Raw genomic sequence first — 18,733 nt, 5'->3', positions numbered from 1 at the left:
CTTCAGTTTCCTCCTTCCGAAAGTTGGTCTGGGCCCCACGAATGCTATCTGCTTGGCTTCTTCAACTTTGACAGTCTGTGACCTTAAGAGCTCCCCTCCCCCCAACCCTATTGATGACCTGTGTGCGCGCGTGTGTTGGTCTGTATATAGTGGAAAGAACAGGAATTTGGATCTCAGCTGTGCATCTAACGTGGTGGGCTCTGGTGAGCCCTGCCTTCTTTTTAGAAGTTTGAACAGTTGCACATGCTTTTTGTAAGTCATCTGGGACCTGGACTGATTTCTGCCCCCCTCACCCCCCCAGTTTCAGGAAGTGATGCAGCATCCCTGAGGGTACACTGTGGTACCTCAAGGCCATCAAGCTCATGTTGAGGCACGTCCAGGACAGAGTAAAGCCGTCAGCCTGTGAGCGGCTTATTGAGGAAGCCCTGGCCTCTCCTTTCCCGGCATTGTCCCCGTGGACACATCAGAGACTTCTCTCGCCTCACGTCCACTCGCTAAAATGGGAACATTTATTTGGGAAGATTGCATGAGGTAATGCATGCCCTTGATAATTTGCCTTGTTTTGATTAAAATTATTTCAGTTATTACTACCTTTTTCTATGGCCCAGGCTTTGCCCATCCATTTCCAGTGGGTGAGATTGCTAGGCCTCCCTTCCCCCAGAATAAGCCAGTGTTTTTAAGACAAAACACTACTTTACATAGTGGATAATAGTATCTTAAGGAACTGAACAAGAATATTAAAAGATATTTGGTAGAAATCTGGTTGAACTTTGAGGGTGGCAGGGTTCTCACGGCTGCCTGAGAGGCAGTGGGCTGATCTGGGCAGTAATGATGCCCCAGCCTGGGCATGTGGCTACCAGCTGGGGCCTCCATTCATGGCTCTGCCCTTCTGGTCCCTGGCAGGACGGAGCGGGATGCCACCAGCTGATCCAAGGGGAAGCTCCCTGACCTCCTGGTGGGCATCGTCGTGGAGAACGAGGCTGGCGGCGGTGAGATCGGTGAGCTGAAGCAGGTGGAAGGTGAGGCTTCTTGGAGCAGCTGCAAAGGAAAGCTGATTTTCTTCTATGAGTGGAACATCAGTCTGAGCTGGAAAGGTAAAGGAGGGGGCATGGTGGGTGGTGTTCAGGGCACAGCTAGGGGGCTGGGGCAGCCTTGGGGCAGAGCTGGCTCAGGTATCATTCATTCAGTAGGTATCTTTAGAACTCCTGATACGGGCCTGGCGCTCACTGGCCCCTGAATTTGGTGTGTGTAGTTCCAGGTACCGTTCTGTCATGTAGAGTTTCTTGTCCAGCAAGCTGGGGGCTTCCCTTTCTCCCAGCATTGCTTAGCGCCCTTTGATTTCAGCAGCACTCTTGTCTGCCAGGCACTTGTGAGCCCTAGAGTTTTCCGGAGTTGCTGGAGCACTCTTCCTGGAGACAGCTGCCTGCTGACTCGTCTAGGTTCTTCTGGTCTTTGTCCTGAGTGAAGCCACCTATCTCTATCCTATAAAAATTGCACGTCCTTTCTTTGAACTGTCTCCCTTCCTGCTTTATTTTCCCCCAAAGCACTGATCTTTGGTATCTTTATATGGTTACTTAAATATATTATTATCCTGGCTCCCTTCCTACTGAACATCACTCATCGTCAGGGAAACAAATCGAAGAGACTTTTAAAAATATCAGCGTTACTGAGATCTATTCGCACACCATACAGCTCACCCGTTTAAAGTATACAATTCAGTGGTTTTCGGTACACTCACAGAGTTGTGCAGCCATTGCCACAATCAGTTTCAGAACATTTTCACCACTCACAAAACCCCTGTACCCATTAGCAGTCAGTCCACGGTCTTTGGCGACCACTAATCTGTTTTCTCTTTCTGTGGGTGGATTTGCCTCTTTCTGTCATCTGTCTCTATAGATGGATTTGCCTCTTCTGGACGTTTCATGTGATTGGGATCATAGAGTTTGTGATCTTTTGTGACTAGCTCCTTTTTTAAAAATTTTAATTCCAGTGTAGTTAACATAAGTGTTAAATTAGTTTCAGGTTTACAATACCATGATTCAGCAATTCCATACATCACCCAGTGCTCATCATGATAAGAGGACTCTTTAATCGCCTTCACCTGTTTCACCACCCCCCCACCTCCCTTATGGTAACCATTAGTTCTCTAGAGTTAAGAGTCTGTTTTTTGGCTTGTCTCCTTTGCCCCCCCCCCTTTTTTTTTTTTTAAAGATTTTATTTATTTATTCGACAGAGATAGAGACAACCAGTGAGAGAGGGAACACAAGCAGGGAGAGTGGGAGAGGAAGAAGCAGGCTTATAGCAGAGGAGCCTGATGTGGGGCTCGATCCCATAACGCCGGGATCACACCCTGAGCCGAAGGCAGATGCTTAACCGCTGTGCCACCCAGGCGCCCCTTTGCCCCCCCCTTTTGTTCATGTGTTTTGTTTCTTAAATTCCACATATGAGTGAGATCATATGGTATTTGTCTTTCTCTGATTTATTTAGCTTAACATTTTACTCTCTAGCCCTACCCATGTCACTGGAAATGGCAAAATGTCATTCTTTTTTATGGCCGAGTAATATTCCATTCTATATGTGCCACATCTTCTTGATCCATTCATTTGTCAGTGGGCACTTGGGCTGCTTCCGTAGTTCGGCTATTGTAAGTAATGCTGCAATAAACATAGGGGTGCATATATCCTTCTGAATTAGTGTTTTCCTTTTCTTTGGGTAAATAGCCAGTAGTGTGATGACTGGATTCTAGGGTATGGAGTTCTGTTTTTACTTTGTGGAGGAATCTCTGTACTGTCTTCCCCAGTAGCTGTACCAGTTTGCATTCCCACCTACAGTTACATCTTCGCCAACAGTTGTTTCTTGTGTTTTGTATTTGAGCCATTTTGACAGGTGTGAGGCGATATCTCATTGTAGTTTTGATGTGTTTCCCTGATGAGGAGTGATGTTGAGCATCTTTTCATGTGTGTTGGCCATCTGTATGTCGTCTTTGGAGAAACGTCTGTTCATGTCTTCTGCCCATTTTTAAAAATGATTAAATTTTTAAAAAGATTTTATTTATTTGAGAGAGAATGAGCACAGGCAGAGGGAGGGGCAGAGGGAGAGGGAGAAGCAGACTTCCCACTGAGCAGAGCCTGACATGGGGTTCGATCCCAGGACCCTGAGGTAAGGACCTGAGCTGAAGTCAGATGCTTAACCAACTGAGCCACCCAGGCGCCCCTGTCTTCTGCCCATTTTTAATTAGATTTATTTTTTTTGTGTTGAGTTGTATCAGTTTTTTATTTTTTTTTAAATATTTTTACTTATTTTTTTAAGTAAGCTCTAAACCCAAAATGGGGTTTGAACTCACAACCCCAAGATCAGAAGTTGCTGGCTCTACTGACTGAGCCAGCCAGCTGCCCCTGTATAAGTTCTTTATGTATTTTGGATACTAACCCTTTATCAGAGATGTCATTTGCAAATATCTTCTCCCAGTCAGTAGGTTGTCTTTTAGTTTTGTTGATTGTTTCCTTTGCTGTGCAGAAGCTTTTTATTTTGATGCAGTCCTTTTTTTTGAGCTCATGCAAGTAGGGGAGGGGTGGAGGGAGAGGGAGAGGGACAGTCCTGAGCAAGCTCTGTGGCCAGCACAGAGCCCGAGGCAGAGCTCAATCCCATGACCCTGAGATCACGACCTGAGCTGAAATCAAGAGTTGGACCCTTAACTGGGTCTGTAGCCACCCAGGTACTCCTATTTTGATGCAATCCTAATAGTTTGTTTTTGCTTTTATTTCCCTTGCCTCAGGAGACATATCTAGAAAAATGTTACCATGTATGGCTGATGTCAGAGAAATTACTGCCTGTGCTCTTCTAGGATTTTTTTTTTTTTAAAGATTTTATTTATTTATTTGACAGAGACAGAGACAGCCAGCGAGAGAGGGAACACAAGCAGGGGGAGTGGGAGAGGAAGAAGCAGGCTCATAGCGGAGGAGCCTGATGTGGGGCTCGATCCCATGACGCCGGGATCACGCCCTGAGCCGAAGGCAGATGCTTAACTGCTGTGCCACCCAGGCGCCCCTCTTCTAGGATTTTTATGTTTGAGGTCGCACGCTTAGGTGACTGGCTCCTCTCACTAGCATAATATTTTCAAGGTTCATCCGTGTTGTAGCATGTTCCGTTCCTGTTCATGGTGGAGTGATATTCTGTTGTACAGATAGAGCACGTTTTGTTTATCTGTTCATCAGTTGATGGACATTTGTGTTGTTTTCATTCTGTAGGTCATTTGGTCAGGGGTGGATTGGTTTTGTTTCCAGGTCCAGATCACTGTCTTGAATGTTGTGTGCTTATTGAAAGAGTAACCTGTGATGCCTGGTTCCTGGCTGGTCGACAGTCTGTGCTCAGTGAATACTTGTTGAAATAATCATGGACGTGAAGACAAAAGTGAAGAAGAAGAGGAGAGAGGGAGAGATCTGATTCTAGAATATTGTACTGCGTTAAAGTTTGGGCCTCTGCTCAGGAGTCCACTCCTTTCTTGAGCGTTGGGTGGGAGAGTCCCACAGTAAGCTGGCCGTGGGCCTCTGCCCTGTTGGCCGCTTTGCTTGAGCCAGGCTTGAGCCCAGGGAGGTGCTCGGGAAGCATCAAAAGAAGTCCACTTGCGCCTTGGAAACTTCTGGCTAGAGGTTTGGTCTCAGTTGCTCCCTCATTGTCTGCAGCTGGCTAGATCATCGCAGGGTCTGGTGCCTTATAGTGCACCCCACCCTCAGGACAGGGCTCTGAGGGTCCCAGGGAAGCTCACAGCCTTGTGTTTCTTCTGTCTCCCTCATCTCAAAGAAGCAGCCACCTCCGTTGGAAGGTAAGACTGAGCCACCGCAAGGCAGCAGCTAGAGGGCGGGCTGCAGAGGGCCTGCCCTCAGCGCTTGTCCTTTCCCCTCTAGCACTGAAGCCCAGAGGGGGCAAGTGGGACCCTCTGGGGAAGAGTCAACGTTCCGGCTTTACTGAGACACAGCTGACTTACAACATCGTATAAGGTTAAGGTATATAGCAGGATGATCTTATGTACGCGTATAAAATGGAGATGATTACCACGGTAAGGTCATTTAACGCGTGCCTCACCTCATGGTAGTTTTCTGTGTGTGTATGTTGAGCACTTTTCAGATTTACTTTCTTTTTTTTTTTTTTTTAAAGATTTTATTTATTTATTTGACAGAGATAGAGACAGCCGGCGAGAGAGGGAACACAAGCAGGGGAGTGGGAGAGGAAGAAGCAGGCTCCCAGCGGAGGAGCCCGATGTGGGGCTCGATCCCAGAACTCCGGGATCACGCCCTGAGCCGAAGGCAGATGCTTAACGACTGAGCCCCCCAGGCGCCCCCAGATTTACTTTCTTAGCAACTTTCAAAATATACAACACAGTGTTGTTAACTGTAGTTACCAGGCCGTACATGACACCCTCTGAGCTTACTCTTGTAACTGGGAGTTTGTACTTTGTGTCCTCTGACCACCTGCCACATCACTGGCTCCCTGCAGCCACCAATCTACTCTCTGTCTCTAGGAGTTTGGTTTTTCTGGATTCCACATACAAATGAGGTCATATAATTCTTGTCTTTGCCTGATTTATTTCACTTAGCATAATGCCCTCAGGGTCCATCCATCTTGTCCCAAATGGCGGGATTTCCTTCTCCTGTGTGGCCGAGTAACATACTGTTGTGTATGTGAGTGTGTATGCCACGTGGTCTTTGTCCATCTACCTGTCAGTGGACACTTAGGTTGTTTCTGTGTCTCGGCAACTGTAAATAAGGCTGCAGTGAACACGGGGGTGCAGATGTCTCTTTGAGATAGTGATTTTTATTAACTTTGGATGAATACCCAGAAGTGGGATTGCTGAATCATATGCAGTTCTATTTTTAATTTTTGAGGAACTTCCGTACAGGTTTCCACAGTGGCCATGCCAGTTCGCATTCCTGCCACACGGTGCTCGAGGGTTCCCCGTTCTCCACATCCTCTCTAGCACCTGTTGTCTCTTTTTGACGCTAGCCAGTCCAGCAGGCGGGGTGACGCCTCGCTGTGACTTTGATCGGCATTCCCTGACGCTTGGTGACCTTGAGCACCATCCATCTGAACATCTCCTTTGCATAAATGTCTGTTTAGATCCTTTGCCCATTTTTAATGGGATTATTTGGGGTTTTTTGCTGTCAGGTTTTATGAATTCCTTATATATTTTGAATATTAACTTCTTATCTGATAAGGTTTGCAAATATTCTGTAGGTTGCCCTTTCCTTGTTCTGAGTGACTGTTTTGCTTGCAGGAGCTTTTTAGTTTGACATGGTCCTACTTGTTTTGCTCTTGTTGCTTGTGCTTTTGGTGTCCTATCCAAAAATTATTGCCAAGACCAGGGTCAGGGAGCTTTTCTCCTCCTCCTAGGAGTTTTATGGTTTCAGACTTGTAATCCACATTAAGTTAATTTTTGTGAGTGATGTAAGATAGGGGTACAGTTTCATTGTTTTGCATGTGAATATTAAGTTTTCCCAGTGCCATTTAATGAAGAGACTACCTTTTACCCACTGAGTATTTTTGCCTCCCTTGTCAAATATTAGTTGATCATACATGCATGGGTTTATTTCTGGGCCCTTGATTCTATTCCATTGTCTCTGTGTCTGTTTTTAAGTCAGTGCCATACTGTTTTGATCACTATAGCTTTGTAGTAAAGTTTGAGATCAGGAATCGTGATGCCTCCAGCTTTGTTCTTCTTTCTCAGAATTGCTTTGGCTGTTTGGGGTGTTTTGTGGTTTCATGAAAATTTTAGATTTGTCCTATTTATGTGAAAAATTCCGTTGGCATTTTGATAAGGATTGTATTGAATCTATAGACGCTTCTTACTTGCTTTCTTGTGCTAACTTTGGGCTTAGTTTTTTTTCCTAACTCTCTGAGACATAAAGTTAGGTCCTTTATTTGAAATCTTTTTTTTCCTTGATGTGTGTGCTCATCACTACAGAATTCCTGCTTAGAAGCGCTTTCGCCGCGTCCTGTAGGTTTTGGTGTGTTGTGTTTTATTTTCATTTGTCTCAAGGTATTTTTAAAATTTTCCTTTTGAGTTCTCTGAGTTGTTGGTTGTTCAGGACTGTTTTGTTTATTTCCATGTATTTGTGAGTTTTCCAGCTTTCCTCCTGTTACTATTTTCATACCATTTTCATATCTGCATATATAAGTGGTTTCCTTTTCCAGACTTTACACGTTTGCTTCAGTAGGAAAAGACCTTCACCATTCCACTTAGTTTGGGTTACTAGGTGGGTCATCAAGTAGCATTTGTGGTAGGCAGGGCATGCTGTTAAGGTCTCTAGTTGGATGGGGCCACTGCCCTTACTCTGAGGTCAGAGGTCAGGGCTCTACTGGCTGGGCTCCTTGGTTGGATCGTTCTGCTGGTTGGGCTCTGTGTTCAAGCGGGGTTGCTGGGCAGACTCCCTGATGGGGTGTAGCTGCTGGCTGTGCTACATGGTCACATGGGGCCTCTAATATGGGCCTCGCAGTTACCGCCGATCAGGGGGTGGTGACTGAAGGTGTTCTCTGAAAGGTCAGTGCTACTGGTAGGACTCAATGATTGGGCAGGGCTATGGGTGGGTTTCCACCATTGCTCCTGGTTGGGTGGGGTCTCAGGCTATGTTCCCTGACCAGATGGTTCTGCTGGCTAGATTCTGTTCAGGTAGGGCCACAGGCGGGGCTTCATGATTAGACCTGGCCTCAGGCTGTGCTCTGTGATCAGACTGTGCCCTGAAGTTGGACAGGTCTGCGGACTTCACTTCAAGGTCAGGGAGCCACTGGCTATGCTCTGCTGTTGAGCAACATTGCTGGCCGGGCTCTCTGGTGGGGATGGGCCTCCAGCTGTATCCTGCAGTTTGCTGGGGCTAGGGACTATGCTCTGTGTTTGGGTGGGGTCACTGTTTGGGCTCCCTGTCTGGACAAGGCTGGAAGCTGTGTCTTGCATTTGGGCAGGTCTGTAGGCTGGGCTCCCTGGTTATGTGGGATCAGAGACTGTGCTCAACAGTTGGGCAAGGCTGCTGGTTCGGTTTCCTGCCCAAGTGGGGCTGGAGGATGGGCTCAGCGGCTGCCCAGATTCACTGGTCAGGCTTCCTGTATGGTCTGGATGACGGGAGGCTACACTCAGCAGTTAAGTGGGGCTACAGGTTTGCTTCCTTGCCTGGGTGAGGGCAGTAGAATGGGCTCCACAGCTGGTTTCAGTCCATTGACTAGGGATCCTCATCAGGCATAACTGCCAGCTGGGCTCCCGAGCCACACAGGGCTACCAGCTCAGCTCCGCAGACGGGCAGACTCACTGGCCAGGATCTCTGCACGTGCTCTGCTGTAGCAGGAACACGGTCCAACAAGATTTGAGTGTTGATTATTGAAAGTCGTGCCTCGCTTCTGTCTGTCTGATTCCCAGTGGTTCCTGTGAGCTAAGACCCAGATGGGCCTTGTAGGAAGCCTCCCCCAGTGCTAGGGGACCTGGATGTCCACCTTTTTTTCCCACTGAAGAAACAAACCACAGCTCTATGCTGGCATGAGGGAGGGGTGATTTGGCCAGTTTTATCACTTCTTTTACCCTTCTCATTTGGCCCTTTGTCTCTGGTCCACAAGGGTGCATTCTGGGATTTTCACAGTGGTGTCCTGTCTATGGATAGCTGTTAGTTGGTCATGTGAGGGGAACAGAAGTCCGGAATAACCTCTGTTGCCATCTTGATGTCCCTGAAATCAGCACTTTGGTATTGAAAGAAATCCAGCTACGTGGAGTCCACGCACAACTTCCCCAAGCCCTGACCTGCCTCCCCTCATGCTTTCCCTGATTAGAATTCATTGCCCCTTTCTGGCCTCCCATCCCTTATGTGACTCCTCTTCAAGACAGCCCTTCATCCTGCTTTGACCTGGTAAAGAATATTGGGAGAGGAAAACAGAAGCATTGGTTAAAGGCCCACTTCCTCCGGCCTCATGCTTCCACCCGGCCCCGAGTCCGTGCGCACTGTCACTGGCCGGCTTTCACCTCTGCCGTGCGGGCCGGGAGAACACCGGTGTGGCGGCAAAGCCTTGAGCCCGCCCTGTCACCCTTTGCGGCGGCACCGTGAGGGGGGTGGGCGGTTTGCGTAAACCAGTTGTTAACTTTGTAATTGAAAAATGTATTTTGTTCATTTTAGGTGTAATTAAAGAATCTGGTGCACAGCGCAAGGGATTGATTGAAATATCCAGCCTTTCTGAAGAAAATGAAGTAGATGACACCGAGGGGAGGTATCTGCTAGTTTCTTTTGTTTAAAAGGTCAAGCTTCTGTTATGTATTTTGGCATTTGAAACACTTAGTAGACTCTGATTTCTGTGCGGTAGTTTTGGTGAATTGTGTAGGGTCGGTTTGGCCAGGCGTGCTGCGCCGTGGGAGGCGGTGTGGGGTGTGGAACGGAGCCATGGGGGAGGAGGAGGCCGCAGGAGCCCTAGACAGCCCCGCCTCGCAGGTGCCCACGCCCTCCCGGGCCCCTGCACCTGTGCCTCGGGCGGATGCCCAGCTTGGTGAACGGGGTTTGTTTCTGCATCTGTGCTGTTTCCCGTTAAGAATGAAAATTCTCCGCTTTTAGCTGTCCTCTCTTTTCCGGGCGTCGTGTGCAGGGACTGCCCTCTTGGAGCTGGAAAGCTTGGTTCTGGGGAGGCGAGAACCATTTGTACCATTTGTCGATTTTCCAAACTAAGATAGTTTGACAGAGGGTCTTTTTGATTTGTGAACATATTTAAATGTGAAGTCTTACAAAGATAGAAAAACTAAACTGTACTGAGCTACATGCCCGGGACCGGCCTTTAGTAAAGGTTCTAAAAGGCCATAAAGTGGGGCTGTCTCAGGCGCGTCTTCAGACGTGTGGTTGCCGTAGTTAAGGGCTGTGGTTTCACTTCACTGTATTCAGATCAGCTGAAAAGTTGATTTCATCAGCATATTAAACTGGCCTTTTAGATTTCAATCCCTTGGTGTCGTTACAGGACAAACTGGGACCCACGACCTGGGACCAGGCCCAGCTCAAGTGAATCATAGGGACGCTAAATATTTCAAACCAACACCTCTTTTCGTTCTGAGAATACCACAGCAGCATTCGCAGAGCCAGAGCAGCATTCAGATGCTTCCCTCCTCCTGTCTGCCTCCTTCTCCCCCCTCTCTCTTCTTGTCCCTTTTCCTCCCTCCCTCTTTATTTCTTCCTCTCCCAATTTTCCTCGCACCAAAAAAGTGTAGCCCATGGCCATGTTATTGTGGGAACTTGATTTTTCTAATTACACTGGCTTTGGGGTTCTAGACCAGCGCTGTTCAATAGAAATACAATGCAAGCCACCTGTGGAATTTAAATTTTTCTAGTAGCTGTATTAAAAAAGTTAAAAGAAACAGGTGAAATTAATTTTAATATTTTTATTTAACCAAATATATAAAAATACCATTTTAACATGTAATTAGTATCAAAATTATTGAGATTATTTTACATTCTTTTTTTGTATTAAGTCTTCAAAGTCTGTTGTGTATGATTTTACACTCTAGCACGTCTCAGATCAGACCAGCCACATTCCAAGGGCTCAATAGCCAAATGTGGCTAGTGGCTACCGTACTGGACAGCGCATTTCTAGACCCTGATAAAAGCCATGGGGTGACTAAAATATTAATATAATACATACACATATACACATTTTATATGCAAAGTAAGGGCTTCACATTTCTAAGAAGTCCACTCCAGATTTGGCCACCAACCCAGTCAATGGACCTTTGATTAAAAAACCCTTACAGCTTCTCAAAGTCTTTGAAGAAACCTGGCACATCTCCCTTATACCCACTTCTTCCCCTTCCCCCAGCATCACAGCACTTCTCTCAGCCGTATGTCCTGATGTCGTGAGAGTACATCAAACCAGATTTTTCTTAGGCTTGTATTTTTCTGATTTGTAGGTGAATGTGAGTAAAAAGAAAGGAGATGGGGATATACTGAAGGATCTTATGAAAACTGCAGGCACCGCCAAGGTCAGGGAGGCCCTTGGAGATTACCTGAAGGCACTTAAGACGTGTAAAGAAGGCAACCCTTGTGAACCACAGGGTCCCTTTTCTATTTACCCAAGTTATGCTCTGTACTGTGGTCTGGATTCCCAGGATATGGTGATGTCTGTAAGGCTTCAGAAACAACTCTTTATGCTGCAGGATAAACTGTAGTCTGGAGGTTGAGAGCTAGTCATGAGTAAGACCCTAATTAGTGACTCTTGGTATTGTACATATTGCAGACTATTTTGCCTATGAAATTGCTAAGAGTTTTCTGGAATGTTTATTCGGTTGTTTGTATAATTTACTTGTTCAAGGTCTGTCTTTCCTCCTAGAGTGTAAGCTCTAAGGGGGCATGGAAGGTGTGTATCTTGTTCACTGCTGTATCTCCAGCTTCTGGCACAATACCAGGCACACAGTAGGTGCTTATGAATAAATCAGTGAATGAGTGAATGAATGAAAGGTACTACAAATATAGTTGAGATTTACCTAGATAATATCTACACTGCGTGGAAGTGAGGTTATTGTCGTCTTCCCTAAGTTAGTCACCTGCCAGGCAAAATGTTCTGTGGGGCCTGTGTGTCTGCACCTCATCCTTGGACTCTGTTACCGAAGTATCTAGGTGCTGGCTGGCCGACAGGCTTGAATACTGGGAGGCCAAGCTTTTGAGGTGGTGGTGAAGCAGTTAAGTGTCTGGTTTTGACAGTAGGTGAAGGTCATAAAGCTAGTAGTTTAATAAAATTGAGCTTTTTGGGGGGAAAAAATGGAAAATATCACTCTTTTATCAAGAACTAAATAAAAGGCATTTGTAAAGAGAAAAGGCATTTGTTGCTATGGAACTCATGTTCATAATTAGTTTTATATGTAAGAACATGATATGGTCTTAAAATTCTCAATGATATAGGAATTCTTTACTAATAAAGATATTAATAAAGATAACTGATATTAATATCAGTTCTCTTATTTTCTTATAAGCTGTTTGGATTTTCTGCCTTACTGGTGTTGCTCAAAGGGAAGAAATTTTGTTTTAATCAAAATCACTTCCTGTTTTTTAGAATTTACCATGGGAATGATTTTACCAACGAAAGCCATGGGAACCCAGGAATTGCCAGTTAAAAAGAAACTGAGTGAGAACACCTTGCAGGTATGACCTCTGGGGGCCAGTATGTAGGGAGGGAAAAGAAGTGCTTAATGAGGATGCCTCAGAGCCCTAAACGATGAACTGTAAACGTTAGTGAGGACGGCCTGTTCGTCCATCTTTGCATCCCTTGCCATTTTGGCGGGAAATGATCAAAGGAGACTTCTATCCTTGATGGAAGGGAATGTATAAACGGGGCTTCCTGTGGGGTAATTATTGAATTTAGTTCAAGACCATGTTCCGAAGGCAGGGTTCTTTGGTACGCAACAGATTATGAAACCAGATGACTTTGAGGCTCACCTACCACAATGGAAAAGCCTTTCCAGATTTTTGGATTGGGAAGATTTAGGTCCCACCCTTGGCATCTGTGTTGGGGAATTGACACCCTTTGGCCTTAAGTGCTATCGTCCTTCATCTGTTCATCTTTATGCCCTCTGGGCCATTATGTACATGTTCAAGGGGGATTTGGGGTGTGTTAAGCTATGACGTAGGAGAGGAACAAAGCTGAAGAGCTCATAGAACAATGAGCTCTGTTTCACAGTAACCAGGATTGGCGGTGCCAAAAGGCTTTTCATGCTATTTCCATGTCTGGAAAGGGTAGTGTGAAATTTGGAGACATTTTGGTATTTTATTAGGAGTGGAAGACTGCATTTTAAAATCTAAGTAGCTTTATCCCCTTGGCATGCTAGTTAGTTATGCTTTGGAACCTCTTTTCTTCTTGAGATCCAGGCTTCATCTCCAGTCGGGCTGGGTGTAAGGCTCCCCACGGTGGCCCCGCACAGGACGGAACTCCTCGACGCCACTACAGAGCAACTGTACAGAGTCTTCGCTGTGAAAGATGTAAGCACCTTCCCAAGCTAGGATCTTCAGTGCCGACACTGGGAGAAAATGGGCCACTAAGAACTGGAGCTGGTTTTTCGTTTCCCGTATGGCCATATTCTTATAATTGAAGTGCTCTAGAACGGTGGTGATAGAAGTCTTTAGGATAACTTCTAAAACATTCAGGGGGGTAAAAGATGGGCATTTTAGGGAAATAGATCCACATTTAGGGGATACATTACTGAGTTTTCTCCCTCTGTGGGAGAGGGAGAGAAAGCTGTAAGTAAAACCTACAGATTCAGGATTAGAAAAGAAAAAAAAAACCTACCTTAGTTGTTAATACTTTGCATTTAGGTTAAAAAGGTGATAGGGCACGCTGGATTAACATGTCTGCTATATGTTTTGCTTGCTTAGTTGGTGCAAAAATTTTCTAAATCTCCTGCTGAATTAGAAGCTGAAAAGGGAGGGAAATTCCAAATGTTTGATGGGAACATCACTGGTGAATATACAGAATTGGTAAGTAATCTTTAGGGTTAAGGAAAAGTAAGCTAGGACTGACTCTTCTGTTAAAATGGCTTTATTTTTTAATTTTAATTTAAGTAATCTAGTCTCTACACCCAGCATGGGGCTTAAAGTCATGACTCCAAGATCAGGAGTCGCACGCTCTTCCCCCTGAGCCAGCCGGGCGCCCCAATATTGCTTTTTAAAATCCATGCTCTTTTTAACTTGCTTTGGTTTTTTATCTGGGCTCACAGAAACTTGAGAACATTATAACGTTGGTTATAGTAAAGTTATGTATACTTGGTTGTAGAACAAATAACAAATGTTACATATACTAAGTAATGATAAAGCTGAAGACTTAGTTGCACAGTAATTGTGCTAATGCTTACGGTTTTGGAAGAAAGAAGTAGAATTCCTAACTTGCTCTACCAGTTTCACATTTTGGCCACCTCAGTCACTAGGGTCTGCGTTGCCTCACCCTCGACATCATCTCTGACCAGTGACCAGTGTCACTGCACTTGTTGTGTCCGTGAGGTTAGCTCTGTTAAGGACGCTCTGGCACCCAGGAGCGGTGGATTTCCAGTGGTGCTGCCCTATAACCTGCAACATGGGGCTGTACTGTTGTTGGTTCAATACTTCCAGTGCTCAGGGATTTTAATGAGAGGATTTTCTGAAAGCCGTCTTAAGGGAATTTCCCCTTTGTTTTTAGTTGACAAAAAGATCATCATGAAATGGAGATGTAGGAACTGCCCAGAAGGTATGTTATTAGTATTCTTTGTTATAAGAGTCTAGAAACACACAAGCTCGCCCCCACGCCCCAGCCCCCGACACACTATAAAAAAAAACAAGGAATAGTACTGTATGGACAGTTGTCCTTTTCGTAATGCAGTAATAAGCTTATTTTCTTTCTAGAACACTATCCTACAGTTGCAGAGTTTTGCGCATACTCCAGGGCAAACTGAATTGCACTTAGACTGTAAAGGAGTTCCTGTCTGTAAAGAAGAGAGCATGAAATTCTGTTGGCAGAAGCAGCATTTTGAAGAAATAAAAGGTTTACTGCAGCTGACCACCCTAAATGGTTGAATTAGAAGATTTTATAAGGGTATTACTTTTTGTAAGCAGGAAAAGGGTCAAGTTTACCTCTTCCCTATTACTCCTTTTAAAAAAGAAAACACTCTTAATTTATATTGGATGAAATCCATGAGCTTATACAGAATTCAAAGCACTGTTTGAATCTTTACTACCACTAGACTCTCACTGGGTTAAAAGTAGCAAGCAGTCTGGAAATTCAGTAGCAACCTTACCTCCCATCGCTGCTCCTCTGGGAAGAGACTGGGCCTCTGAGTACAGCTGACGTTTCCCCACTAAAGCTTGTTCGAGGCAGACTACTGTCAGCTCTATTTTTAGTACAGGCAGACAAACAAGAAATGGCACGTCGATACTATTCTTTTATTTTACTTCAGAGTTTTTAAGGTCTGGAGCTCTTAGGTAGCAAAGCAGCAGTGTGTCGCGTTCAGAAGCGTGTTGACGTGAGGTGCGCTGGGCTGTACCATGAGGCTGCTCCCCGCAGCAGTGCTGCACTCCAGGCGGAGGCCTGAAAGGCTTGGGGGTAAGTTAACTTTTTGGACCGCCACTACTATAATGAAAGAGAATCTAATGGAGAAGTGCTTCCCTCCCATTCACAGTTTTCTCATTACTTTCATCTGAGAAGACTAAAGCAATGTTAAATGTAAACAAATGAAAAGTCATCACAATCTGTTTAATTAAGTGCACAGAATAGCAATCAGTCATGTCAATAAAAATAAAACAATTATTTTTACATCAAGTGTGCTTTATTTCCTCCACAGGTATTCTGTTAAATAAAGCACCATTTATATACTGCCAGGCCACAGCTAAAGAGGATTCTTTACAGAATCAAATTTCTTGTGGTTGTTCCGTATACAAGTAAACTTAATTTTGATAATAAGAACCACAGCGATCGGAGGCGATCTGCCTCTATTATAAGGTACAAAACTGGCACAGAGGACACCATATTATACACAGTAAAAATGCTGTAAGTTTAAATTACATTGTACAGGGCCAGGAAACCCTGTTCCTCCCAGACAGCCATATTAAATGAAACCCACTACAGTGAACTCTTAATTACATAAAACATATCCATTATCTGATTGCCCTTTAGAAAGTATACTGAAGATGCAAATTTTTTCATCTGGAGTTCTGCCTGACCAAGAATTAAGCCTATAAATCTATCTTGCCATTCAAGCAGAGAGCACTGGACAAACTGAAGCACAAAAACAGAAATAAGCAAAACTTATACAAACAGCATTGAGGGGAGAGAGGGACCTTAAAAGTAGACATGCTACATCTAATGTCAAGAAGCAGCTTGGTTTCCTTTGCCAGATATCCTCGTGACCACATGGATCGTAGATTCAATGGTCCTGCACAGAGTATCTAAAATGTCGTGCTGCTGCATGTGACTAAAGAGTCCTCTGGAATGGCCACAACTGAGTGATAAAGCAGCCTCAGGGTCCTGGGAGGGCAAAGCTTGACCGTCACAGCTTCTCAAGTCCGCTAAGTCAGAGAGAACCGCAGAGATAGAAGTAGAAGGGAACTCGGATTCTTCCTCAGCCAGGTTAGAATCCTTGGAACAGTGGAGGTCCTTAAATTCTTTACAGTCTTCAAATCTACCATCACCTGACTGTTCTTCTGCATGCTGTGACCTGATATTTGACACGTCTTCTGAAAACGAAGATGGAACTTCCATTCGATATTCCTTAACAGAACTATTTTCAGGGGAAGGAAGATCTTGTTCAGTTCCGGGATCAATGATTGAGGAGTCTCTCGTCTCATTGTCTGAAGTGCTAGTTGGAGTTAGGACCTCCCTGGTTTCTGTTTTCATGTCGCTGTTACAGCTGTCTACAGTGTGCTCCTCATCACTGCTAACACGTCTTCTCTTAACAGGAGTTGCCCCTTCATCATCTGTGAAAATGAACATCATTCTCTGAAAGGAGTCCTTAAGATCACACTGGGGGGTGTTTGTGGGAGATCTTCTTTTTAGCACTTATATGTAGGAGACCCAACTGAACAGACCACTATTGTAAAGTCAGTTATACTGAGTGTATTTTTTTTTAAGATTTTATTTATTTGTTGGACAGAGAGACAGACACACACACAGCGAGAGAGGGAACACCAGCAGGGGGAGTGGAAGAGGGAGAAGCAGGCTCCCCGCTGAGCAGGGAGCCCGATGCGGGCTCGATCCCGGGACCCTGGGATCATGACCTGAGCCGAAGGCAGACGCTTAACGACTGAGCCACCCACGTGCCCCTACTGAGTGTATTCTTCCCCTCTCCCACCCTAAAGGTAATCAATATTAATATAGAAAGCTAACCTTTAGTTTTTCTTTCTTTGGCTTCTTGCTCTTGGAGTGAGTTTCTCTGCTGCAGACAAGTCCTACATTTGCTTAAAAGCTCTTGCAGAGTTGGAATTAGAGCTGGGTTTAATTGCTTGGGAGTGTGTACTGACAGGAGCAAAGCAAGTGCCCGCAGATCCTGTAAAACCCAGATAGGAACATTTCAAATTCTAAAGCTAACATTTTGGCACAGTTGTTCACAGTTTATCACACGTTTACTTTCCCAGCAGTCCATTCCGGTTTTTCTGGCATTTTTAGAGAATGCAAAAACTAGAAAGCCAGCATTAGGATATTACTGTATTTTATTGCTTCTAAGTCATTAATACCAGTATTTTATGTATCATGCTACTTATTAGGTCAGACTGAAGATTCAAACAGTTCTGAAAATAGAAAAGGCAAAAAAAGATAGGGATTTAAAAAATAAGCCCTGAATTGTCCATGAGAAATTAAGGCCTCAATCTAAATATCCTAGCTCCTCAAATATGCTGATTTCTGGTAGAAGTCAAACAGCAAGGTCAGTCTTACTCAGCTCTGGCATGTGTTCTGGCATCTAAGCAACACTTGGTAATTGGGGAGGCTGCTGCTGGACAGGTGCAAGCATTCCATTGTTGTATGAGCTGGCTATCTCATGGAGATCTATATAAGGCAATGGATGCCCTAGTTTTAACTAGCTTTATAATCAGATCATTAATCTGTTTCAGTTATTTGGGAATCTTAAGCCGTAACAGAAACATCACAAGTAATGTTTTCAAAAAATGTAAACAAGTAGAGATAAAGGGGATGTCTCCCTCTTGGTGGTCTCATTGCCCTTAGCATTTAATGACATTTGCTCATGTCTTCCAATGTAATACAAAGTGCGTAACACATACTTCAAAGGCATAGAGAATACGTATTTTTAAAGAATTTGGTTAGTTTTTCATCATATGTGATTTTCAGTTTGAATAAGCTGAAGTTATGACAGTAAAAATCATACTAAAGCAGAATTTATAGAGTTGATTTAAGGAAAGTATTGAAGTACAGGACTATTCCCTTCCACAGTTCTTAACCCATTTTTTTAGGATTTCATTTTTAAGCAATTCTACACCCAACATGGGGCTGAAACTTACAACCCCAAGATCAAGAGTCACACGCTCCTCTGACTGAGCCAGCCAGGTGCCCCAATTCTTACCCCATTTAAAGAAGCACTTGCTTTGGAAATTTCAACTCGGTTGGTGAAATCAGATTGCAGGTTCTGATACTGATTTATCAAGTTTGTAATTAGGGTGCTGATCAAATTGGCACAGTTTGCTTCAGAGAACACTTGACCTTGAACCTGAAAAAAAAAGATTAAAAAAAAAATTTCTCCAAAAGACCAACATAATGAAAACATAACCATTAACACGCTGGAAGTAACACATTGAGTTTCCAAAGTAGGACATACCTTTAGAAGAAAATGTGTCATGAATGTGTAGACAATGTTGTTGTTTAGAAAAGTTCTTTCATCCATTAGGATACATTTTATATATTCTGCAAAAACGGGATCTTCACACAAAAGCTTGATGCAATTTTTTGACATAGCGGACTACAGTGGGGGAGAAGAAGTACTGATGGTTGAGCACGGAAATAACTGCAAGGCTTACACACTGCTTATGATGAACATCCAAAGCCATTTTAAGTTCTGTCCGAGAAGCCACTTCTAACTCAGTCTACTGAACTTTCAGTTAAGTCACTGTCCTCCCAGTAAACTAAATCTTCCGCACTTAGACTCTACAGGTGAGTGGAAGAGGAAGAGACTTGTAACAAAGTCTGAAGGGCAAAACGAAAAATAGGTTTCAAAAGAAATTCAACTTTATTATCTAGCATGAAGCGAGGGAACAAGAACTGGACAAAT

The 18,733-nt window shown here is 44.4% G+C and overlaps 2 protein-coding genes across 2 annotated transcripts in view; one reads left to right on the top strand and one right to left on the bottom strand.

Moving 5' to 3' along the window:
* Window positions 1–847: 847 nt before the first annotated feature.
* AHSA2P lies at window positions 848–15,273 on the top strand. The gene is given in 7 exon segments (XM_040623711.1): window positions 848–1,094; window positions 9,147–9,247; window positions 10,913–11,027; window positions 12,052–12,140; window positions 12,864–12,974; window positions 13,368–13,469; window positions 14,367–15,273. Coding segments are annotated over 7 exon segments (936 nt in total). The 3' UTR covers window positions 14,538–15,273.
* The window catches only part of USP34 (ubiquitin specific peptidase 34), a 237,202-nt gene continuing 233,663 nt past the window's right edge, over window positions 15,195–18,733 (bottom strand). Inside the window, 4 exon segments of the mRNA XM_040623443.1 lie at window positions 15,195–16,433; window positions 16,843–17,002; window positions 18,032–18,175; window positions 18,284–18,424. Of these exon segments, the coding sequence (XP_040479377.1) occupies window positions 15,826–16,433; window positions 16,843–17,002; window positions 18,032–18,175; window positions 18,284–18,424 (1,053 nt within the window). The 3' untranslated portion in view covers window positions 15,195–15,825.

This window comes from Ursus maritimus, unplaced genomic scaffold (genome assembly GCF_017311325.1).
Source record: "Ursus maritimus isolate PB19 unplaced genomic scaffold, ASM1731132v1 scaffold_6, whole genome shotgun sequence".
NCBI lineage: Eukaryota > Metazoa > Chordata > Mammalia > Carnivora > Ursidae > Ursus > Ursus maritimus.
This window is presented reverse-complemented; position numbering and strand designations above follow the sequence as displayed.